This window comes from Sorex araneus, chromosome 3 (genome assembly GCF_027595985.1).
Source record: "Sorex araneus isolate mSorAra2 chromosome 3, mSorAra2.pri, whole genome shotgun sequence".
NCBI lineage: Eukaryota > Metazoa > Chordata > Mammalia > Eulipotyphla > Soricidae > Sorex > Sorex araneus.
This window is the reverse complement of record NC_073304.1, coordinates 89,872,363-89,896,876: the sequence shown is the minus strand read 5'-3', so window position 1 is coordinate 89,896,876 and position 24,514 is coordinate 89,872,363. Positions and strand designations below refer to the sequence as shown.

At 54.7% G+C, this 24,514-nt stretch overlaps 1 protein-coding gene across 2 annotated transcripts; it reads left to right on the top strand.

Annotated features, from left to right (window-relative positions):
* Positions 1-4,885: 4,885 nt before the first annotated feature.
* Positions 4,886-24,278, top strand: SHF (Src homology 2 domain containing F). 2 transcript variants are annotated; one of them, XM_055132499.1, is made up of 7 exons: positions 4,886-5,382; positions 14,732-14,873; positions 16,904-17,113; positions 18,760-18,900; positions 19,882-20,053; positions 20,185-20,304; positions 23,557-24,278. In XM_055132499.1, exons 1-7 carry the CDS (start codon positions 4,888-4,890, stop codon positions 23,741-23,743), a joined length of 1,467 nt encoding a protein of 488 aa, XP_054988474.1. In that variant the 5' UTR covers positions 4,886-4,887; the 3' UTR covers positions 23,744-24,278. The 2 variants fall into 2 exon arrangements, with proteins under 2 accessions (XP_054988474.1, XP_004609690.2); XM_004609633.2 differs by lacking the exon at positions 18,760-18,900.
* The last annotated feature ends 236 nt before the right edge of the window (positions 24,279-24,514 follow it).

The window sequence follows — 24,514 nt, the reverse complement described above, 5'->3', positions numbered from 1 at the left end:
CAAAAAGCAAAAAAAAAAAAAAAAAATGAAGTTGGGAGGGTTCATAGCCATAGTACAGTAAGCAGGCTATTGGTCCTGCACACTGGACTGAGTTCAATTCCCCAGCACCTCATATGATCCTGTTAGCCCAGCCAGTGATGATTCCTGAGTGCAAAGTCAAAAGTAAGTCCTGAGGATTGCGGGGTGTAGCCCAAACTACTCCCTGTCCCCTCACCACTACCAAAATGTTAAAAAAAAAAAAAAAAAGTTGGACTGGAGTGATACTGCAGTAAATAAGGCACTTGTTTTGCTCATGGCTGACCCGGGATCAATCCCCAGCACCTCATATGGTTCCCAAAGTCTGCCAGGACTGAACTCCAAGAACGGAGCCAGAAGTCCTGAGCATGCACCAGGAACGGCTAGGAAAGAAAAAGAAAGGAAGAAAGGAAGAAAGAAAGGAAGAAAGAAAGAAAGAAAGAAAGAAAGAAAGAAAGAAAGAAAGAAAGAAAGAAAGAAAGAAAGAAAGAAAGAAAGAAAGACAGAAAGAAAGAAAGAAAGAAAGGAAGGAAGGAAGGAAGGAAGGAAGGGAGAGAAAGAAATAGAAAGAGAGAAGGAAAGAGAAAGAAAGAAAGAAAGAAAGAAAGAAAGAAAGAAAGAAAGAAAGAAAGAAAGAAAGAAAGAAAGAAAGAAAGAAAGAGAGAGAGAAAGGAAGGAAGGAAGGGAGAGAGAGAAAGAAATAGAAAGAAAGAGAGAAGGAAAGAGAAAGAAAGAAAGGAAGGAAGGAAGGAAGGAAGAAAGAAAGAAAGAAAGAAAGAAAGAAAGAAAGAAAGAAAGAAAGAAAGAAAGGAAGGAAGGAAGGAAGGAAGGGAGAGAGAGAAAGAAATAGAAAGAAAGAGAGAAGGAAAGAGAAAGAAAGAAAGAAAGAAAGAAAGAAAGAAAGAAAGAAAGAAAGAAAGAAAGAAAGAAAGAAAGAAAGAAAGAGAGAGAGAAAGAAAGAGAGAAAGAAAGAAAGAAAGAAAGAAAGAAAGAAAGAAAGAAAGAAAGAAAGAAAGAAAGAAAGAAAGAAAGAAAGAAAGGAAGGAAGAAAGAGATAGAAAGAAAGAGAGAAGGAAAGAGAAAGAAAGGAAGGAAGGAAGGAAGGAAGGAAGAAAGAAAGAAAGAAAGGAAGGAAGGAAGGAAGGAAGAAAGAAAGAAAGAAAGAAAGAAAGAAAGAAAGAAAGAAAGAAAGAAAGAAAGAAAGAAAGAAAGAAAGAAAGAAAGAAAGAAAGAAAGAAAGAGAAAGGAAGGAAGGAAGGAAGGAAGGAAGGAAGGAAGGAAGGAAGGAAGGAAGGAAGGAAGGAAGGAAGGAAGGAAGGAAGGAAGGAAGGAAGAGGGGCTGGAGTGATAGCATAGCGGGTAGGGCCTTGCACGCGGCCAACCCGGGTTCAAATCCCAGCATCCCATATGGTCCCCTGAGTACGGCCAGAGTGCAGAGCCAGGAGTAACCTCTGTGCACCGCCAGGTGTGACCCAAAAACCAAAAAAAAAGAAGGAAAGAAAGATAAGAAAGGCAGCAAATAAAACTTAGCAAATACAGTGGAGAACAGAGTAAATCTTAAATAGGACTGTCTGTAGGTTTACATGTACATGCACAGATACATGACTTGGAGGGTGCAGATTAGAAAAATGTGTAGTATACAATGCTATTATAGTGTGTGTGTGTGTGTGTGTGTGTGTGTTTCTTTTCCATAGTGTGATAATGATCTTATAGTCCTATTGCAGAAATTCTCAGTCTTAGGAAATGATTGCTAAGGTATTTAGAACTGAAGTGTCATGATATTTGCAACTTGCATCAAATCGTTAAGAAAAAAGAAAGGGAGAAAATATGGCAAAATGTTAAATGTAGTGATTTTAAGTGAAGTGTGTAGAGTTCTTTGTACTTTCAGCTCTTTAGGTTTGAATTAAAAAACAAACCAACAACAACAAAAAAACAGCTGAAAGAAAATAAAGCTTTCACAATAAAAATGAGGGAAATTATACAATGCTCTATAAAAAAACACAAAATTGTGTCTACTGCAATTGTAGCTATGTAAAAATAGTAACAAGAGATGATCTTTATTCATTTGAACACTTACAAGGTCTTGCACATGACAGGCTGTGCACTAGGTGATGGGTACACCATGCTCCCCTTAAGAATCCTGATCCTATGTGTTTCATGCCTAGCAGTATTTAACATGCAAGACTGCACCCATGTCTCCAACCCGAGTCTCCTAATAGTCTTGTGGTACCAGCCTCCGGCTGTGTGCCTAATTCCTAGACAGCGTTGGCCTCCGTGAGGTACCTGCTTCCAACAGCTTTCGTACTGGTAAGGAGGAAACTACAGTAACATACCATATAAACTAGAGTAAGTGCATCCTGCACACAAAGCATTCCCTTTTTTAAAAATGATCCTTTTTTATGTGTGTTTTGTTTTGGGACCACATCCAGGAGTGCTCAGGGCTTACTCCTGACTCTACCCTCAAGGATGACGATTGGTGCGCTCTGGGGACAATACGTGGTACTAGGTATTGGACTCAGGTAGGCCGAGTGTAAGGCAAGCTCCCTATCTGCTATACTATTTTGAACCCTAATGATCCTTTCAACTCTATATTATCCTCTCCCCTCTTCATCTAATTTTATTTCCTTTCTCCTATGAATTCCCTTTTATATGGTATACTGGTTTTCACCTCAGTATTTTCACTTAGTTCATGCTGCCTCCCAGCTTAGAATGACTGTACACTCTTTCATCTGTTCAATTCCTGCCTTGATCAGGTTTGCCTCCTCCATGAAGCCTGCCATCTTTTGTGCAGAGTTGTATGATTCCTTTCCTCTGAGTCATCAGCAGCTTAACTCCAAACTTTCACATAAACATATGTGGCTTTATTTGATACCTATTAATGAAAGCTTTTAAAAATATTCAGAGGCTGCTCATATTCTCCATCTTCCCAGTTCTTTATCTTTTTTTTTTTTTGCCAAATGCCCCAGTTGGGAACCATGTGAGGCAGGTCATCTACCACGTAGTTAGACCCCTGTAGTTATCATGCCCTTTGTAGTTATCAGTGGTATTGTGTTTTGTGTCTTACCCAGGAATTTAATTGAGGCTTTTGTTCTGCCTTTATTTACTTTGGGTTTTGGACTCATACCGGTGGTGCTCTATGCAGAGATTTGACTGGAGCCCACAACTTTGAACACCATGAGGCAGACTTCTGAGATTTCAGACACCTACAATGTGGATTAACTGGACCTTTCTTCTGGTATTATCTTTATGTCCAGTTTCACATCATTAGTCAAGTTTTAAACCACACATTTAAAAAATGAGCCCATGTTACTTTTGCTGTAAGAGTTTGTGAACTCAGTGTTTATCGACATCCCCATTGCCTCACCAGTCAAAGTATCCAGTGGAGGTGGATGCCAGGTGGCATCTATATCACTTCAGTTCCTATTCCGACAACTGCTTAGGACCCCACCCCATCTAGACTGACAGCAACTGCAGTTGAGCTAGTGACTGATGTACAGAGATGATGCAGTTTCCCCAGGTGATTTGTGTTCACATTCAAGTTTGAGAAGCACTGCAATAGAACACTGGCTAGGACATGCACAAAGCAGAACTCAACAAACGTTTTTAAGATATGGAGATCCTACTGATCTAGGGGAGTCAGAGTTATTTCATCATACCCTTCTCTGCTCCAGCAGCTTTGAGATCCCTTCCCTTTGGATCCTCAAGTGGCTTTTTGCTCCCTCACAAAGCAGATGTGTGAGAGAGAGTACATAGAGGCAACTGCTCTGGAAGAGGATGGCAAGATGAAGGTACTTACCTTACCAGCCGACTTAAAAGCAAATATTGGTGACAGTTTCAAGACTATGACATCTTTGGGGAAAAGGAGGTATTGACTTTATTTTAAAAAACGCCTATACCTTGAGCATCCTGCCTCAGGAGAATAAGGGGTTTGTGATAGACAACATTGGGACTGCTTCCAGACTTGATTTATTGACTTGTCTCTTTCTGTTCTGTCACTAATCTGATTGACAATGAAACCCGGGATGTGACGGGAAGGGATTTGCATGTGGGTGCGCGCTTGCTTGGGGGCAGTGGGCCTGCTCCAGGGCTCTGTGTTCCGAGTGAGAGAGGGAAGCTCTGTGCGAGGTTGGCTTTTGAGAGGTGGGGTGGTGCGGAGGAGGGAGGGAGGAAAGACCGCGGGCAAAGTCGTTGTCTGTAAGAAATGAATCGTTTGTGATATGACATCTACTGGACCAAAAGCAACCAGCGTTTGGGTCTGTGCGATGAGAGCAAATGCGGAGGGAGGTGGCGCTTTCAGGGTACATCTCCCCACCTCACCCCACTCCCCACCCACCCCACTCTCCAACCTCGCGCGGGGGGGGGTTTAGACACACCTTAGGGACACAGCCCCTTCCCTGGCTCCTCAGGCTGTTCCTCCTTGTATTCTTTCCTACTTAAGACCCAGAAAGGGTGGGGCTGGGGGGTGGGGGGGTGTCAAGGGTGTCCGGGGCAGAGACGGGATGAGCAGGAGCAGGAATGCTTGGAACCCAGGAGTCAGAGGGCACTTCTCTAGGTATCACAGGAGTGGGGGGACAGAAGGAGGACAGGTAAGCCCCCACAGGGGCTCGGCGTGGAGCTGCCTGGAAGAATGTACCCTCCTTCCAGGAGTGGCGTCCCCTGGGGTGCATGCCCCGGGGACGCCCACTTCACTTCTCTTTCCGGCACACTGGCTGGAAGCCCGCGCCGGGGGCGGTGGACCCCGTTGGGCGCGGAGCCCCGCCCCCCCTTGTTGCTGCCGGGCCCCGCCCCCGCCCGCCGCCCGGCGGAGCCCCGCCCCTTCGCCGCCCGCCCCCCGCGCGCCCTCCGGTCGGCGCGCTCAGTCCGGCTCGCCCCATGTTACTGAGCGGTGCTCCTCCGGCGGGCTCCGGCCCCGCGCCGCGGGCGCAGGGGAGCGCGGGGGGCGGCCCGGGGGGATCGCGCCGGGGAGCAGGGGGGGCGGGGGCCGGCCCGGGAGGGGGCGGCAGCGGCGGAGTGGCCAAGTGGCTCCGGGAGCACCTGGGCTTCCGCGGGGGGAGCGGCGGTGGAGGGGGCAAGCCAGCGCCCCCCGAACCGGACTACCGGGCTCCGGCACCCTCACCGGCCGCGCCCCCCGCGCCGCCCCCGGACATCCTGGCCGCCTACCGGCTGCAGAGGGAGCGCGACTTTGAAGACCCTTACTCCGGGGGGCCGTCCGGCACCGCTGCCCTGGCCACCCCCACCGTTCCCGGCCCTACGCCGCCCCCGCGCCACGGCTCGCCCCCCCATCGCCTTATTCGGGTCGAGACCCCTGGACCCCCAGCGCCCCCTTCCGAGGAGAGAATCTCTGGACCCCCTGCCAGCAGCGACAGGGTGAGTGCGACGACGGGCGGGGACGGCCTGCAGAAGGTGGCTGGAGGTCTGGGGCTTGGAGAGGGACAAAGGTGGCCTGACTGGGGCCTGGCCTCTCGGTGTCAGGTTCCTGGCAGACAAGATCTTAGTCCCTGACCCCAGGACTCGGAGCCTCCATCCACCTTTGTTCAGATTCTTCACCGACCGATCTCAGACGTGTGCCCCAAACTCAGCTTTCTATTCCCTGTTATCGCCCCAGGACTGGTGATCCTGCCCCTCCTGGACTCAGCTCTCCTCTTCCAGGATTTCCCCCCCCCCCACCTTCGCCCCCACCTCCCCTCCCCCAACATACACCCCAGGCTAATGGGCGAGCCTTTTTCTAACGGGATTGGAGGCGCTCCCTCCCCTGCTGCTTTATAGCCTCTCTGCCCTCTGGGAGCAGCCGCTCGCTGCCCTTTGATCTCTGACCCCTCCCTCCCGGCCCTGCGTGCACAAAGCTGGGCTCCTCCTCCTCCTCCCCCCCCCCCCCAACTCGGCATCCTTGCAGGTGTTGAAGCCCACCCAGCCACCCCAAGAAGGTGACTGCTGGGCTTGCAGCCGGTGGGCGCAGCCAGAGCTGGCCTTTGCCTCATCCCGGGACTGGGGCTGGCTGGACTGTTCTCCGGAAACCAGAACAGGCAGCCCTCGGCCAAGGTCGCTGCCCCTGAGGTTTGGGGGGTGGGGGGGTTCCGGCTGCACTAAGACCTGTTGCCCAGGAGGTGCTGAGGCACTGGGCCCTCTCCTCCCCTCCTTTTGGCCTCCCCTTCCCCTGCTGCAGTGTGGGGCAGCCAGTTCATTTGGGGGCACTCTAGGAGAAGGGAGAGCTGGGCACCCTCGATTCCCCAAAACATGCACTGGGCTTCAGGGGAGAAGCCTCCCTGCCCCAACCCCAGTTTAGCCTTTTTCCTGCCTGGCAACAGAAAGCCACCCCCAGGTTCCCAGGGCACCAAATTCTCTGCTGTGGACATGTGGCCCTCTCTGGCTCCACTCGCCCCCTCACTTTCTCCTGGGAGCAGGGAGCTGGGGGCTTGCTCCCTCTGCTTGGTGGAGGACGCAGATTTGTTCGTTGGAGACTGGTAGTGGCTTCTGAATCTGTTGGCTTCAGGGTTGAGGCTGGCAGAGGAGAAAGTATGGTTCTGCCTGATTTCCTGGACAAGAAATGTGACAGGGTCAGAGCAGAAGCCTCAGGAATGTGAATTATTTTTTTTCCCCCCCCCCCGAGCTCCTGCCATGGGGCATGGTTGCCCATCCCAGGCCGGGATCCTTAGCATGCAGAGGTTTGCGGGAGCTCCCCTCTGAGCCTGTGCTCTCCTTACGTATCCTTTGGCTCTCTTCTTCCTCCCTGTCCACTGCCAGGACAGGGAAGGGAATGGAAGGGCTTGTCCTCACTGTGGACCACTGGCTATCCTCCGCGACGACCCTCACCCTGCCCTCACCTTTCGGGAGTGTCTTAGCAGGGCCTCAGCAGCTACCCACTGAGCAAGGGGTTTTTTCAGGACAAGGCCTGGGCCTCCTCTGCTCCATTTCCCTCAAGTGCCTGATACGATGCTTGGCCTAAAGAGGGATGCTTGAATGCATCCTGCGTGGAAACTGCTTTTGCAGGATGAGGGTTAGAGACTCCCCTAGCCATGGATTCCCTTGCTCATTTCCCTCCAGAGACTTCCAAGAAAGAGGCTGTGCCCCCACAGCCTTGGAGACTCACAGCCTCTTCTCTCCAAGGCCCTCCCCCGCCGCCTCTGGGTGGCCTTCTGATCCGTTTCAGACCTAGGGGCCAGAGGGGTGTCTCACTCCTTTGTCACCTGTGGGTGCAGGAATGGAACCCAGCAGGCTCTTAGCGACCATGCATGCAGTTCTTTCAGAGGAGGTAATAATAAGGATCTTGGGTACATTCCAAGCTGATCCAGGTCAGGGGGCTGTTCTGTGGCCCTCCATAAGGCCACCCAGCATTCCAAGAAGCAGAGTTTATGTGATTCCAGAGCCTTCCCCTGGGAAGAGCCCAGTCTGGCACCTGGGTCCATTCCCCTGAAGGAGTGCTCTTCAGGCCTCCTGGGCATGAGCCTACAGACCTCACACAACCGGCCCTTGGAAGATGTTCCAGCCTCAGCCCCCAGCCCCCAGGAGGCTCTGCCACACCCTCCATTCTGGCCTGTATGACTGCCTCTCTCTATTCTCACCTCCTCAGCTTGAGCTCCTCTTGGCTTGTTGCCATGGGGTCACTTTCGCAAATGAACTGGGGACGGGGCAGCTGCGTGTGCTCTGGGCACCGTGGCAAGTGCCAGGAGGGTCAGAAGCAGCCTAGGAGAGGGGCTGGGGAACGACGTTGATGAAATCGGTAGAAATGCTTCAGTGATGAGCCAGAGGGGTGAGGGGAAGCGAGCCCAGTGAGTGTGGGGGCAGGCAAGACAGGAGGACCAAGATTGGCACTAAGGAGCTAGAGGCTCAGGGCCGTTAGTTTTCCCCCGGTGTGGGGCTCTGGCGGCTGGTCCACCCGGAGACCCACTGCTGCGGTTGGCAGGGGTGCCAGGGCGGCCATCTGGGCAGGCCTGGCAAGGCAGGTGTGGGAGCAGCAGGAGCCGCACCCTGCCCTGGGCGGTAGGCAGGCCTGGCCATCTGGCTGCAGGAAGTGCCCCTGCACAGCCCCATGCCCTGTCTGGCCACCACGCTGCACTCGGGCAGGGCGCTGCTGAGCCTTGCTTTGCTCCCTTTTCTCAGCCCTTCAAGAGGGAAAACACCGTCTTCTGAGGAGAAGCAGACGAAATGACAAGAGGCGCTTGGTTGGAGGAAGCTCTGAGCTGCTTGTGGCCATCTGCAGCATGGTTTGGCCTCCATCAGGACAAGATAGGCACGTGCACGTGTGAGACAGGCAGAGGAGATGCCACGAACAGTGAGACCAGGCATCCCACATGAGTTGAAACAAGGGCTCTTCTTAGCTCATGAAAGGGGGCTGGGGCTCACGAACCTGCAGATAGTCTTGGAAAAAGCTTATAGCTCTCAGATTCTCATGGGGCTCCCAGGATCCCCAAGACTAAGAAATTAAAAAAAAAAAAAAAACATCTAGATGGACGTTACAGATGGTATCCACTTGCACTGGATCCTCCAGAACCAAATTTAGAAATGAGTGAACAGGCAAGGAAAAGAAAAGGGACAGGGACATCCAGGCACCTGCAGGTGGACAAGATGTGTCCATCTGGGGTTAGGGGATGGGCAGAGGTCACTGCTTGCAGGCCCCTCCCTCAGCGGATGTTTACTGAATGTGTATACCTACCTCTGTATCCATGCTCCTGAGTGTGTGTACCTCTGAGGATGTGTGTACTATTGAGAGTGTGAGCTCCACTGAGCATGTGTGCACCCCTGAGCGTCCGCTGAGAATATGTGCAGCGCTGCGTGCTGAGAACACCCGGTGCTCACTGCCTGGAGGTTGATTCTCGCCTGTTTTGAGTTTGCTTTACTTCCCTTTCCTCTTAAGACTCCCACAGAGATCAGATCTGTTTGTCTTGCAGGTGTTCTTTGGCGGAGGGAGAGGGGAGGAAGGTCCTGGGGAGAGGAGGGAGGAGAGAAGGTCTCAGGTCAGGGGAGCCACAGCCTGTGGTCTGTATTGCTTTCACGGGTGACTGAGACCTCTGGCACCTGTGGGATTGGCAGGCAGCCCGGCTCTCTGCCCAGTGCTGCTTCCTCCTACGGTGGCACTTACTCCCTGGGGAAGGCACTTGAGTCTCATTGTCCTGGCAGATGACTCAGGACTCCTCAACTCTGGGAGTCTTCCCATTGAGAGCTGGTGCAAGAGACCCATGGCCCATGGGTTGGAACAGCTGGTTGCCTGAGCAAACCCTGGCCAGGGCCTGGGGCTTGGTGTGCCCACTCTGGTTGCCCTCACCACTGAACAAGTGTGACAGTAGTTGAGAGCAGAAGAGACACCATGGGCCTATAGTATCTACAGAGTCTGGGGTCCAGCCACGGGCTTCATCACCCCTAAAAAGTTGAGGACTCTCTCTCTCCCTCTCTCTCTATCTCTCTCTCTCTCCCTCTCTCTCTCCCTCTCTCCCTCTCCTTTCTCTCCCCCTCTCTCTCCCTCTCTCTCCCCCCCTCTCTCCCTCTTTCTCTCCCTCCCTCTCTCCCTTCCACCCTCCCCATCTCTGAGCTCCTGGAGGACCCAGGATTTTCTGTCTGTAATAAGATCATGACAGATATTTGTCAGGCCCCAGGACCCTGTGGAAGCAGCAGGTCCCTGAGGAGAATGCTGACTCTTTCCCTAGGTTCTCCTGTGGGAGACCCAAGTACAGGGTGGTTGCAACGCTCATGCATTTCACAGCCAGTCTCCCTGAGAGACCACCACAGTCATGCGTGACTCTGCACAGTGGCCTGCACCCTGCTCCCAGACCTTTGTATCTTCGGAGGGGAGCCCGCCCCCCCCTCCATCCCCTGCTCCCCAAAGAGAGGTGCTCACTTCTCCTTGGCTGCTGAGCTCAAAGGCATGAGGCCATCCAGATGGAGAAGGCCCAGACCCACCTGGGTAGGGTCCGAAAGGAGTTTGCGGCATTGGTCGCATGTCTGATGTTTGACTGTTCTACCAGTGTGGCATTTCTTTATCATTAGAAAGGAAAATGCCACATTTATTTCATCTGAAGGTGTTTCTCTGGCATACAGAACTGTAAGGGGCATTCCTGTAAGTGAAAGTAGGAGAGGCAAAAAGTTTGATCTCAAAGGCTAGAGCAGGGGCTGGAGCGATAGCACAGTGGGTAGGGCATTTGCCTTGCGTGCGGCCAACCCAGGTTCTAATCCCAGCATCCCATATGGTCCCCTGAGCACCGCCAAGGCCATGGGTAATTCCTGAGTGAAGAGCCAGGAGTAGCCCCTGTGCATCGCCGGGTGTGACCCAAAAACCAAGAAAAAAAAAAAAACCAAAGGCCAGAGCAATAGTACAATGGACAGGGAGCTTGCCTTGCGAACAGTCAACCCAGGTTCAATTTTCAATATCCCATATCCCATGAGCCCCACTGCAAGTAATTCCCTAAGCCCAGAGCCAGGATTAAGTCCTGAGCATCTGGGTGGGATCCAAAAACAAAACAAACAAACAAAATGTTTGATCTCAGAGAAAGTAAATAGGATACCGTTTTCCCAGCTGACAGTGGAAAAGGGTTTTCTGGTTAAATACTTTGGAGAAATGCTGAATTAAACAAAATTAGACTGCTTGCTTGCTGCCTGGTATAGAAATTCTCAAAGCCTTTAAGTATGTGTGTGTGTATGGTGCCGGGAATCAAACCTAGGTCTCATGTATGCAAGCCATATGCTTTATACTGAGCTATATCTCCAGCCCTTTTTCAGATCCTTTAACCTGCTAAAGTGTATTTTAAATCAAGTAGAGAAGATGCTGCATTTCCCAGTCTTTCAGGAAATCTTTGGGGAGGCAGTGAATGTCAAAAAACTGAGGCCTCAGTCTTAATTGCTGCTGTAGTCACGCTGGTCCCCTGGACAAGTATCTACGCTCTGAGCTTTAATAAATGCCTGTGTCTGATTATCACCAGAGCTCCCATTTACTGAGCACTGATTCTGAGCAAGCTGCTGGGCTAGGCCTCTTACTTCACTGCCGTCTTTCCAGCACTATCTACATTCTACAGATTTTGAAAGTAATGAAACAAAAAGCTTCCACAAATCAAACTAAAAGAATTGGTGGCAAGACTCAGTGATAGATGCCAAGGAGCTAACAAAGCCCAAGCCTTCTGATGGGTACCCTATTGATTGCTTACCCCCGAGCCTCAGAACCCATGGGTTGGGTCAGGAACTTGAAGCCCAGCTCAGCCGCAGGGTGCAAGGTAGGAACAGATGGTGGGCCTGACAGCTACCCCAGAAGAGGCGTGGGCAGGAAGGAGAGGCAAAGCATGGCAGGTGCTCTGGGAGGAACTCTGCCCAGTTGGAGCAGGGACAAGAGCAGGTGCCTGAAGACCCCCTGCTGGATGGCAGCAGGGAGAGGGGGAGCCGGTTGGTGGGAGGCATGGGGACAAAGGGGACTTCTCAGCAGTAGCTGTAAACCTACTGGTTTGGCGCTGTTTCTGCCTTGAGCTGTGTCCTTATACTACCAGAGGCTTTAACTCGAATCAGTCCTCATCTTAGGTACTTTCCTTCCAGTTTCTCCCTTCTGCCTTTTAGTCATGAGCTTTAACCTCTCTCTCAAGAGACAGCCTAGGTGGGTTGGTCCCTCATCTTAGGTACTTCCAGTTTCTCCCTTCTTCCTTTTAGTCACGAGCCTTAAGCTCTCTCTCAGGAGACAGCCTATACGGGTTGGTCAGCAAGGAATCTGGGAGTCTGAGTCACTGCAGAAGATGGAGTCTGGGGCCTCGGAGGCCCTCTGAGTGTCCCTGGTGTATGCCAGAGACCTTGAGCCCTACTCTATGCCAGGTCTGCAGATGGATGCAGGATCTAGCAGCAAGCACATAGACCTAGAAAAGGACCTAGAAACAAAGGTTTTGAGTCTATGAGCCAACTCGCACCCTTCAAAAAAGTCTTCCTTCTTCCTCTGACCCAGAAGGTAGAGGGAAAACAGGCTTGGCCTCAGATTGGAGGTGTCTGTGCCCACGGCAGGTACCATACTGCTTATCTTCCCAGCCAGCACCTCTTCTGCCGCTCCCGACTCCCTGGCCCCATGGGTGTCTCCCCAAGGTGCCCTGGCCCAGGGCAAAGAGCAGGGCTTCCGGGAGCAGGGTGTGGAACCAGCCGTGGAACAGAGGAGCCATTGAGTTGCCACCTGGCGCCCACAGGCCCTGCACACTGGCGCTGGGGAGTCCCACGCCAGCTTGGGAGGGGTCGTGGCTCTGGGCACCACCCAGGACTGGAGGGGGGTGTAGGGATGATGCCTGGTGGTAAGAGAAGGGTAGGGGGCCCTGTGAAGTTGGGGGGTCAGGGTCCTGGGCCAGGTGCTTCTGCTCATGAAGCAGTTCCCAGGGACTGGCTCCCACCGAGGAGCCCCTGCCCCACCCAGATTCTTGCTTCCTCTGCTGAGCCAACGAGGCAAAGTGCTTCCTTTGTCCATTCTTCCTGTGAACTGACTTAACACATATTTACTCAGCACCTCGAGGCACTGGGGATTTAGCAGTAGACAGGCCTTCTGCCCTCAGGAAGCTCCAAGTCAGACAATGAAATGAGTTATTTGCACAGTGAGGTGGTAGCCTAGCACGAGGCCCCTAAGCCTAAGCCTGGGCTTTCTGAAGGAAGATAAACTGATCCATGCTAGGAAAAGGCCTTTGAGGTTAGAAAGAACCCAGTGCTTTAAGGTCACAGAGTAACCCAGGGTGGAGAGAAATCAAAGGAGAAAGTGGAATCTGCCCACTGCTGGCTTTAATGTTGGACTCTGTTGTAGACTTAGGCGTGATTGCAGGTCTGAGGAGAGCACGGCCATTGATTGCCGCTGTGTGAGGCCAGGTCCCGGGGTGCAGAATCTCCCCTGAGCAGGTTGAGCCCCCGGTGAGCTGTGAGTATACCATTTGGCTTGAGGTGAAAGGGGATTAGACTTCTTTTCTCTGCTTTTTGGAGGCAGGAGGTCTGGAGAACGGCTCTGGGAGGAGCTGGTGAGACCGGTCCCTTTTCTAGGGTATCCTGTGGGTCTGGAAAGTCTGAGGGACTGAGAGCTTTGGTGTTTTGTTTTGTTTTGTTTTGTTTTTGTGTTTGTTTGTTTGTTTGTTTGTTGTGACCCCAGCGATGCACAGGGGTGACTCCTGGCTCTGCACTCAGAAATTATCCCTGGCGGTGCTCAGGGGACCATATGGGATGCTGGGAATCGAACCCGGGTCAGCCGCGTGTAAGGCAAACGCCCTACCCGCTTTGCTGTCACTCTAGTCCCGGGACTGAGAGCTTTGGAGCAGGAGCTGGAGGCTGGTTCTCAGAAGCAGGCCAAGATCAGGGCAGGTAGAGGAGCTGGGGTCTAGACCAGAGCACAGTGAGATAACATTGTAGAATAGCATGATGAAGCCATGGCTTCAGAGACCCTAGAGGGATACGGGGGAAAGACGGGGGTCAAAGGAACATGTAGATGGGGTGTTTGAGGTGGGGAGGTTTCTTTGTCCATCTCTGCATTGCTGACGGTTCTGCACCTCCACCTGGGCAGGTGGTCCAGCGCTGTGCAGCTGCCTACCCCCAACCCCACCCCACCCAAACTCCTGTCCTATGTGGTCAGAAGCAAAGCCTAGATGGAGACTGGGGAGGGTCTGAGCAGAAGCAGCCCCTCCCCATGCTGCAGGCCTGAGACACCTCCTATCAACGCCTGCCTGTCAGTAGCAGCCCTGGTGGGCTGGGCTGGGCTGTCTCCACCTCTGCCTGTCCTTGCCCGCCCGTCCCCAGGAGGCTGTGCCCAGCAGGGAGAAAGGCTCCATTGTCCTCAGCCGCACCCACCCCAGCACCTGAGGAGCTCTGCAGGGCGTGCGGCTTGCGGTTCACTGGCTGGACTGGGAACCTGGGAGAGGGGTGGCCATGAGCTCTTGTTGGGGAGAAAGGGGGCCGGGTGGGCCATGGAGGCTGGAGGAAGCCTGCCCTAGCTCTGCCCTCCAGGAACTAAGGTGGCTGCAGCCAGTCTTACTCCTGGCCTTCCTCTGCCTGTGACAAGTTGTGCTCTCCTGAGATGGCCAACTGTGCCCTGTGGTGGCAGGTTGGCAAGGATGATTTTGCAAAAAGCCACTGATTCCTGTACTTAAGCAGAAAGGTCTTGGGCATGTTGTTCTGTAAGTGCCAAGAACCCCTATTTTCTGAGATGTTGGGAGTGGTGACAGCGTGTGATGTGGTGGACGCTGTGAGGACAAGCCCATCCGACTGTGGCATCCAGTGACAGCCACACAACCACACACACACACACACACACACACACACACACACACACACACACACACACACCCTGGGTACACAGCAACTGTTGATCCAGCATCTGGAAGTGAACACCTGGGAAGTCACACATAGAGCATTTCTCCAAGCTTCTGCTGGTCCTTTGAACCCTTCCGACATTGTCGTCACCCCCTCCCTGGACTCATTCACTAGAAGAGGCTCCTGGTGTAACTCTGGCCCTACCTGGACCCCAGCTGCAATGGACCTAAAGGCCCAGAACCTCCTCTGGACCTTTAATCAGAGGGAATGACCCAGGGATACAAGACTAACAGAATAGATACACTTCTCTGTTGGCTGGCTAAGTGGGGGAACCCCTACAAAGGAGGAGCCAGTGTCCCCACCATGTACCCCTCCAATTGCCCCAGACTCTGGCTCCCACATGCAAAGTCTGTGTATGGGTGGGAACCAAGGGGGTGTGAGCAGGGCTGCCCCTCAGACAGCCGGGCCCACTCTCAATCTCATCCTGCAGTTGGCTATCCTTGAAGACTATGCAGACCCATTTGATATCCAGGAGACGGGTGAGAGCCCAGCAGGAGCTTCAGGAACCTCAGAGAAGGTCCCTGAAAATGATGGCTACATGGAGCCTTATGAGGCCCAAAAGATGATGGCTGGTAAGTGATGACTGTCGGGGAGAGGGGAGGCGCTGGAAGGAGGGGGCTTGAGAAGCTGCTCCCCGGGGCTTGAATGTCTACAGAATAGATTCTGTAGATAAATATTGGGATCCGCAACTATAAGGGCTAAGTCCTCCGAGACTGTGGAGAAAACTTCTGCTGCGCCCTGACCGCCACCCGCAAGAGGGTCGGTCCTCTTGGAGTCAGAGCTCTGACTAGTAGCGCCTGTGCCCTGAAACATAGAGCCGGCCTCGGAGTTAGTTGTCAAAGGGAGAGAAATAACTGGGACTTGTCTGAGAGGGCAGAATAGGGGCTGGGCTGCCAGTTTGGGGTCAAGGAATCCGACAGGAGAATCACTAGCTCAGGGTGGGTTGGGGGGTGTGATGTGATGGCAATGAGAAACATCTTCCTGGCGATTGAAAACACATAAGTAGAAACACAGACATTGTGCACAGGAGACAGAGAGGTAACCCTGGAAGTGAGGGCAGGCAGACATGAACAAGACCTGGCCCGGGAGAAAGAAGCTGGGAGAAGCCAGGAAAAAAGATGAAAAGGGTGATTGGAGAGGAGGATGGGGAGAGGAGGATAGGCCAGGCTCCAGAGCGGAATGACAGAGAATTTGTTCAGGGGCAAATAATGAGAGTGTTGGGGCTGCAGGGGAGCGAGCGTAAAAGGGACTGCAAGGCTGGACCAAGACATTTGGACCTGCTCCAAGGGGGAGGGGTGCCATTATGGACTCTTGAGCAACAAGGGGCCAGGATGCATGTGGCATTATAAGAGGATTACTGAGGCTTTGGTGTGTAGAACAGACTGGAAGAACTGGGCATAAGAAGGATAATATAGTTGGCTAGTGTGGAAATCGGAGGCTCTAAGACACCAACAATTAACACCCCTTTCTTTCCCTCCTGAACTTGGAAATAATTAAGAACTAAGATTAAGGAAACTGAAAGATAGAGATAATGTCATCGTCATTACTAACTGATAGAAGTTGTTTGGAGAAGATTATTTCCCCTTGTTACCACAATGGGTTTCTTAATACACAGAATAGACTGTCCGCTCAGACTATGGAGATGCAGGACAGCTGTTGGCTTCCAGATTTAGGAGGGGGAATTAGGTGAAAGAACCATGATGTTCTCACTGCAAGAGAGGTCTGAGAAGGAGAGCCTCCTCTGGTTGATCAGACAAACCGCCAGGGGCCAAGAGTGGTCAAGATTATAATTCTGAGGAGCCCGGTGCCAAGGAAGCTGTGGGGATTGGTATGAAGGAGGCCCAGGAGCAGAGAAAGTGCAGAGACAGGACTGGAAGAAGTGAGGAGGCAGCTTCTAGGAAAGCCCATGTGCACATGGTGCGTTTTCTTGCCATACTTGGCTCCCAAGCTCTCACCAGCTTTTCACAGGGGTCGGTGAACACCAAAAGATAATCACAGAACAGACTAGATAGGACTTCAGAGGAAAGAGGTGAGCTTGAAACATCTAAATAAGGGAAGACTGGTTATGGCCGTGGGAAACACATCGAAGGATGCCGGAGAGGGGGCAAGTGGTCCCAGGAGTGAGGGCTGAGCAAGAACTGAGCTTGGGAGCAGAGACTCAGAGAAAATCCAGGGAGAGGCCCAGCAGGTTGATCAGAGAGGACAGTCCATGCAAGCGGCTTGTTGAAGGGGACAACTCCAAAGAGCTGGGGCTGTCAGCAGTATCTGAGCATCAGGAAAGGTTTTCCCAGCTGTACAGTGATATTGTTTAGGACACAGGAAGTAGATGGAGCTGGGGAGCAAGGCGGGCATGGACATGAGCCTCTGGTTTCAGCCTGTGCTGGTCTCATGCAGCATTTTTTTCTCTTCTGTCAGGCCGCCTCTGCTCCGCTTCCATTGGGTCACATCCGTTTGCAACCCCAGAGGTGTCTTGAGGGTGTTTGGCCCCAGACCACTTGGTACCTTCTATGAAGGAGCTGGGCTGGGGATCTTATCCAAGATGTCAGTCAGAGCAGGCATCCAGGGCCCCGCTCATGCCACCCCTCCTGTCTTGTGCCGGCAGAGATCCGGGGCTCCAAGGACGCGGCGGCAGCTCAGCCCCTGCCACTGTATGACACACCTTATGAACCAGAGGAGGAGGGAGCCAGTCCGGAGGGCGAGGGGGCCCCCTGGCCCCGGGAGTCCCGCCTGCCTGAGGATGATGAGAGGCCCCCCGAGGAGTATGACCAGCCCTGGGAGTGGAAGAAGGAGAGGATTTCCAAAGCCTTTGCAGGTGAGCTCGGCTGGAGGGGAGGGGTCTGCAGAGGTCTATGAAAGGTTCCTGAGTTAGAAAAATGGAAAGGGGGTTGGTACTTGCATCTGGGCTCAGAACAACATGGCAGGAAGTGCACGCGGAAACCATGAACTGGATGAAGAAGATGCAGTGCTGAGTGCTGAGCAAGGGACTAGCAGAGGAAACAGGGGGAGTGTGTTATGTGTGTTAACTCTCAGAGACCCCGAGCCTGGTGCTCCTTCTGTCTGCTGGGACAGGGTGTATTTAAAGATAAAGACATGCCAGGGCCTAGCGACGGAATGCTTTGCAGCCAGTTGACCTGGGTTCACTCCCCCGCATCCCAAATGGTCCCCTGACACCCACCAGGAGTGATTCCAGTGTGCAGAGCCAGGAGTCAGCCCTGAGCACAGCCAGGCGTGGCCCCGCGAAACCAAAAATAAATTCCAAACAAAATGATATAACTTGAAGCATACTATGTTAAGTCATTATGTTTAACAAAAGGAGATATTAAATGCTATTGACAATGGCCAGTGTGCGCAGCCCTGATACCAGCGGTGAAGGAGAGGGCTGTGTCTGCGGTGCCACCCAGACGGGGCGCTCTACCCCAGGGGACTTCAGAGGGGCAGTACCCAATGGTGAGAGAGAGGCTGTGAGACTTGCCCAGTGCAGAGTGAGGTCCCTCAGGTGCCAGGCGGCACTCAGTGTCCAGCCCAGGCCCGAGGTCAGTACGGGAAGGTGCTGCTGATGGTGGGAGCAGGGGCGGCAGGGGCCTGGAGCAGAGAGCTGGCTTCTCCTGCTGACCCCTAGGTTCCGGGAGAGCACGGAGGGACCTGACCTCCCTTAGAGCTCCTTCCCACTGCTGCCCCTATCCTTCCTCCAGCAAGGGAAGGGGCTCGCCCCTAGCCCTCCACTCTCTCCTCCCCAGCTGCAGGCCACCTGCCTGGAAGACCACAAGTCTCCCATTTGCTTCCTGTAAAGGGAGCACCGGTGAGGCCGGGCCGTTTATCTCCAGGAGTCTCCTAGGAGAATCGATACTGTTTGGATTGCTTAATGGGAAAATCTATGCTCGTCATTAGGAAACCTCGTTAGCAGCCTGGCCGCGTCAGTGGCTTCGCTCTTCTAATTGTCAGGGCTGAGGATTGAGGGTGTAGGGGGTGGTGGTGGTTGGGGGTGGATTTCAATAAACTGCCACCCGCCTGCCCGCCCGCGTGAGCGCCTTCCCAGCAGCCAGCCCTTCTGTCTCACCATTACCATTGCTGCAGGAGTTCCCAGCTTCTTTCAGGCAGGAGGCTGGGTGTGGTGTTGGGCTCGTGGGAGCTCCTGTCCCTCTTTCTCTCCCTTTCCCTGGTCCCTGTGGGCCCTGGAGGTTTGTGAAAGGTCAGATGGCAGCGCCCACTGGGCAGGCTGACCAGTCCTGCATCCTTCCATCCTGTGACCAAGCTGGCCTGGTGGGACACAGGCAGTGGGACCCTGCTCAGCCCTCTGAGCTCCTCTTCCCCCCTCCAGCCGCAGCCACCCCTGCCTCTGCTCTGACCCTTCTCTCTAGGCGCTCCTGTGTCCTGGCTCTGGTTTGGTGTCTCAACCTCTGCCTCTCTCTTCTCTGTCTCTGTCCCTGTCTGTCTCCTCCTTTCTGCTACTGGCTCCAGTTGACATTAAGGTCATCAAAGACCTACCTTGGCCTCCACCTGTGGGACAGCTGGACAGCAGCCCCTCCCTGCCCGACGGGGACAGGGACATCTCCGGTCCAGCCTCGCCCCTCCCCGAGCCCAGCCTGGAGGACGGCAGCGGTGGGTCCTGTGGGGGCTGCTGGCCTCTCCCACTCAGGCCCCCCGGGCTTGGAGTGGAGGAGCCCAGGGGTGGCGCTGGGTTTGGAGGACACTCCCAGTGGTGTAACCTCTCGTCCTGGAGGAAGCGCTGGGGGGAGACACAGAGCCCGATTCTTCCTGCTCGAGTCTGGGGGAGGTGAATGCTCAGGAAGGCCCCGTCCATGTGCCAGGCCCACCTTGCCCCATAGATCCACGCTAGTGAAGTCTGGGCCTAGGCATTTCCCAACCATATCACCATATTGGTTGCCTTTAAGTAACCTCTGGGGGAGGGGGCTGCTTGCACTGGAAGTGGGGGCCCCTTCCAGGAAAGGGAAAGCTCTCATCCACACATCTGGGGACTGAAAGATGATAAGGGCTGGAAAGTACTACCCCCAGGAGGAACCCCCCAGGGAATCCCAAGCACAGCATGCAGACTCCCTCTCCCCAGAAGGGCAGCCAGAGGGCGAGTGTGAGCCTCTGTGGAGGAGGGGGGAGGGGGAGGGGAGCCTGTGGGCAGCGACCTTGGGGGCGGTGGTGGGGCAGGATTAGTCTGTCAGGATGGCACCAAGGGGAATCAGATAATTGTGCTCCAATCGATAAGTCATTTCTACAGAATGGCTTGGCAGGGTGATTTGGAGAACGGTAATGAACTCTGAGGAGGAGAAAGAAACAATATTATCAGTGCTGCAGCCACCCTGGAAGGGGTGGAACCGGGAAGGCAGCATCTGCTCCAGCAGGAGAAGCCTGAGTCCTGCCAGGTCGCTCCTCTCCCCTCTCGTCCTGCAGTGAGAGGCTGTAGCGAACTGTAGCTGGGATTCTGCCCTGTGGCCCCTCAGGCCCCCGAGCAGATCCTGACCTGGAACTTTCCTGAGATGCCATGGGGAGGGAGATGCGGGCAGGCCTGGGGCTGTCAGTGGGGCTGTGTGGCATCCTGCATACCTGTGACTGGTATATTCCCCACAGCCCAGTTTGAAGGATCAGAGAAGAGCTACCTGTCACCTGGCCGTGAAGAGAAGGGGCGGCTCCCTCCCCGGCTCTCTGCAGGGAACCCCAAGTCTGCCAAGCCTCTAAGCCTGGAGCCCAGCAGTCCGCTGGGGGAGTGGACAGACCCAGCACTACCCTTGGAAAACCAGGTGTGAGTGTCTGTGTCCAGCTGAGGACTGTTCCCTCCCCTCCCCTCCTGCTTGTAGGCGACACCCGCCGTGGGTGGGTTTGGCTTGCGGGGGGGCCCCAGCAGAGATGCGCCTTCCTCTCTCTCGTCCCCAGCTGGTACCACGGGGCCATCAGTCGAACAGATGCCGAGAACCTGCTCCGGCTGTGCAAAGAGGCCAGCTACCTGGTGCGCAACAGTGAGACCAGCAAGAACGACTTCTCCCTCTCTCTCAAGTGAGTGGGGGCAGTTGCAGGGGGGAGGGGACACAAAGAGCAGAGCAGGAGGTTCTCCGTGTCCCCACCCCAGCTAGGGAGAACTTCCCTACCTCCTCTTTTCTGGACCCTGGATCCAGAGCCGTGCAAGGCCCCCACTCCTCCACTTGGGGGACTGCGTCAGTGGAGGGAGAATGGAGGAGCAGCGTCCAGCACAGCAGGATTTTTCCGTCTCCCAGCTCTGTGGCCTGGACCCACCCTTAGGACAATTTTCTTACAAAAATGGGCGAGTAATCCCGTTTGCCTTGGGCTCGAGGTAGGGCTCAGTGGTAAGAGCCCTGGTATAGCAAAAAATAAAATGAAACACAAACCAGATCTATCTTCCAGGACAAAGTTAAAGGAAATATAGAAGAGACACAGTTAGGTGAAGCTGTGTGCTGGGTAAGTTGTCACCATCATCTGTACCAGCAGAAGCCCTAGTGGTACCCAAAGCACAGGCAAGGAAATGGGGACTCGCCTGGGGAGTCTGCAGGGAGGCGGGTCCTGGGTGGAGAGCAGAGCTGGCGGATGAGCTGGAGGAGTGGCTGCAGGCCTGACTGCTAAGGGAGACAGCTTTCAAGGGTCCTGGGAGAAATGGGGGCTCAGGGCCTCCCTTCCCATCAGCCTTCCTCTCTAAGAGCAGACACCCAGAATAGCACCTGCTTCCCTGGCTCTCCTGCCCTTGGGTGACCAGGAGTTCTACCTGGTGGGCTGGCACCCCACTGGAGGTAGTCAGATCCCCCCCATCAGTCCTGGGGCATCTGTGTTACTTCCTGCCACTTTCCTTCCTTGGCAACATTAGAATACAATCCAGTATTTGGAAACATGGGGCTGCTCAGCAGATAAGGCTGAGGGTTGTTATTCAACATCACTGGGTGAAAATAGCAAAATTACCAAACTGTGGTGAGATCATCTGAGTTCCATTCTGGCTATGTGACTCTGGGCAAATTGGCTTACCCTCTCTGGGTTGTGAACTCTCTTCCTTTTGAAAATGTGTAGATGGGTAACTCAAGTTTCTTCCAGTTCTCATTTCTTGGAGTGTGCACATTATCAGTCAAAAAAAAAAAAAGCAGCTAAAGGAAAATCCCGTTTCTTCACTAACATGTTCTCCTTTTAAACGCACAATTAAGATTTATGCATTAAGAGGGTTCAGGGATGTGGCTCAGTGGTTAGCACTTGCTCTATGTATATAAGACCCTGGGTCTGATCCCTGGCTCCACAAAAAAAATAAAAATAAGGGATTTGTAGAGTTTTTATGTACTGCTAAACAGTAGATACACCTTTTCCAAACCAACTAGCACCCTGCAAGTTTGGTCTTTTATATAGATTCTCAAGGCCACCAGCTAAGGTGCTAATAGCAGGTCTGGAACCCAGCTCCGTCTGGCTCCAAGAATCGCTCTGTTCCAGTGGACAGCCCCACCCCTCACGAGTCTGGTAACATCCAAGGCCAGGGGAGACGCCAAGGGTCTGGCTCCTAGAGCCAAGCACAGCCTGGCGGGCCGGGCCCTGCCTTAGCCTGCGGAGGGAGAGGGGGAGGCAGGCCTGGACACCAGCGCTAGCCCAGGCTGATCTGGCCCCGCCAGCATCTGTCTGCCAGGATCTCGTTTGCATATAAATGGCTTCTCTGAAATACAATTATGGTTTCTCTTCACTCTGTAATGGAAGGGCTTTCACTGGTAATTAAACAGCTTCCTCAAAAAGCCAGACCAGCCCTGGTCCTGTGGCCAGACTGGCCCCACCCCAGCTCCATGAGGGTCTGGCAAGGGCTCTGCAGTGTCCTAATGGACCCTGGGGACTGTCCCAGGAGGCCAGGGTGTTAGGGGAGGGAAGCTGGACATTTGGCACCCCACGCAGATCTCTGGCCACTTGTTTTTCTTGTCCGGACAAAAGGGAAGGTACAAGAGTTGGGGAGCGGAGAATTACTCTAAGGGCGGGGGGGGGGCTGCCCTCTAACCTAGGAGAGGGGGAGGGGAAGTGTGCCCCCCACACACACACTCTGTTGCCCCTAGCTTGGGGGTCTGGCCTGGGGAGGGCAAATACTCTCTGCCCTTTCCAGCCACCCGTGGGCTCTGTGCACTGTTCCTTAGGCTCTTGGCTCTTTTCTCCTGGGCCTGTGCATTCTCTATCAGCTACAGCCATTATCTTCGCCCTGCAGCTGATGGATAAGCCCCTCCCTCCCACCCTGTTAGACACACTCAGCCCCCAAGGGGCCCCCAGCGGGCTCCAGGAGGGTGCTAAATGCAAGGTGGGCTGGGTTTAGTGAGGGGCCTGTTTTCAGGTCATTTCCCTCCTCCTCCATCTCTCCATTTCCTCACTGGCGGCTAGCCTCATGCACCCCGCCAGAACCTTCTTTGTAGGGGAGGCACATGAAAGGAGTTTCCAGCTTTGTCTCCCAGCACTGGCTGGCCTCACCGGTTCTATCAGCGCTGTCCTTGTCCCCCAGCCAGCTCTGACCAGCAGCAGACAAGTCCTCAGGCATTAGGGCTGTCCCATCCATGGCGTCTCCTTTGTGTGAGGGTGAATTTCAGACCTGGGGTCCAACCCACGATGCCTTTATTATTGGGGACACCTAGTTTCCCTGAGGGGCCCACACCCACACGGTCTCCAGAGCCCCTTCCCTAGGCAGGGCCAAGCACTGAAGCTTTCCTGGCTGGCTGAGGGGAGACTGGGCCGAGGTAGAGCAGGTCCACTATGTATGGGCGGGGCTGCAGCCCGGTGATGCCATGAATGAGGTCAGCCCAAGCTGAGGGACTGGGCGGGTGAGTCCTCTGTGTGTCCAGGCAGAGGGATTGTGTGTGTGATGGGAGAGTGAAGGCATCATCCCAGACCAGGCTGCTGGGTAACCCCGGGTTTGGGAAGGATGTCCAGGGTGGCTCCGCCTGTCCCCTGGTCTCTACCAGCCAGTCCCAAGGAGACCCGCTTGGTTGCCCTGCCCAGCCCAGTGCCAGGACCCTGGTGATATGGGCTGGAAGGTTTGCTTTGGTTCTGTGGGGGCGGGTGGTTGCTGGTCACTCCAGTTCCCACCTGCACACGCCCAGTACACTCACCACACACATTCCTGGCACACCCAGTACCCTGGCCACAAAGCCAGCTCCCTTGCCCTCTCCCTGCTTTGACCTGGGCTTCCCCTCTTGCCCCTGGCGCCGGGCCAGCAGCCGCCCCCAGGTGCCTGTGTGGGATGGGGAGGAGGCCTGGAGGGGCCCCCACTCACCCGGGTCTCCTTCCTCTTCCCAGGAGCAGTCAGGGCTTCATGCACATGAAGCTGTCTCGGACCAAGGAACACAAGTACGTGCTGGGCCAGAACAGCCCGCCCTTCAGCAGCGTCCCCGAAATCGTGCACCACTACGCCAGCCGCAAGCTGCCCATTAAGGGGGCCGAGCACATGTCCCTGCTCTACCCCGTGGCCATCCGGACTCTGTAGATGTGAGGCCCCGGCACTGTGACAGATCTGGACCAGCCCTGTGCCCGTCCCCGGCCTCGGGACAGGATCTCTCCCCTACCTTTCTTCCCGGGTCCCGGAGGAGGTCGGGTGGAAGCCAGAGTCCTTAATTTATTCTAAAGGGGAAGGGCTGCCCGGGAGCAGATAGCAGAGGAATCCATCACTAGGGAGAAAGGAGAGCCCTGCAGGAAGGGGGCGCCGGAGCCCTAGCGCTCCTGAGGATCTCCCAGGAGCGGCGACCCCTCGGCCCACCACCACCTTCTCCCAGGGTCGGTGCCGGGTGGGGTGGGGACAGACCGCGAGGCGCCCGGACCCTCGCTCCGCCTCCAGCCCGTAACCACGGGCGGGCCCCGCCCTGAGTCTCGCGCGCAGCTCGGGGAGGCCGAGCCCGGGGAGAGGCGCTGCGGCTGGGGAGGAGAGGAGGGGAAGGAAGGGCTCGGGCCGGAGGGAACTTGTGCAGTCCCCGAGCCGCCCCGGCTCCGGGCCAGAGGCAATAAATAAAGCGCGTCCTGCCAGGCCCCGCCGCGTCCGCGCCTGCCGCGCCGCCCCCCTCCACGGGCCCGCGCGGGCGGGAGCGGCCGGGCGAGCGCAGATTCTGTTTATAAGCCCGCCCCCGAGCAGACGCGGGCCGGCTGTGAAAAGCACTTTCGAAGCATCAAGTTCCTGCCTCTGACGAGACGTCAAAACATCCTCCGCCCCGCCGCCCGCAGGCGAGCGGCCGCGCGGCGCCCCCCTCCCCGCCCCGACGGGCGC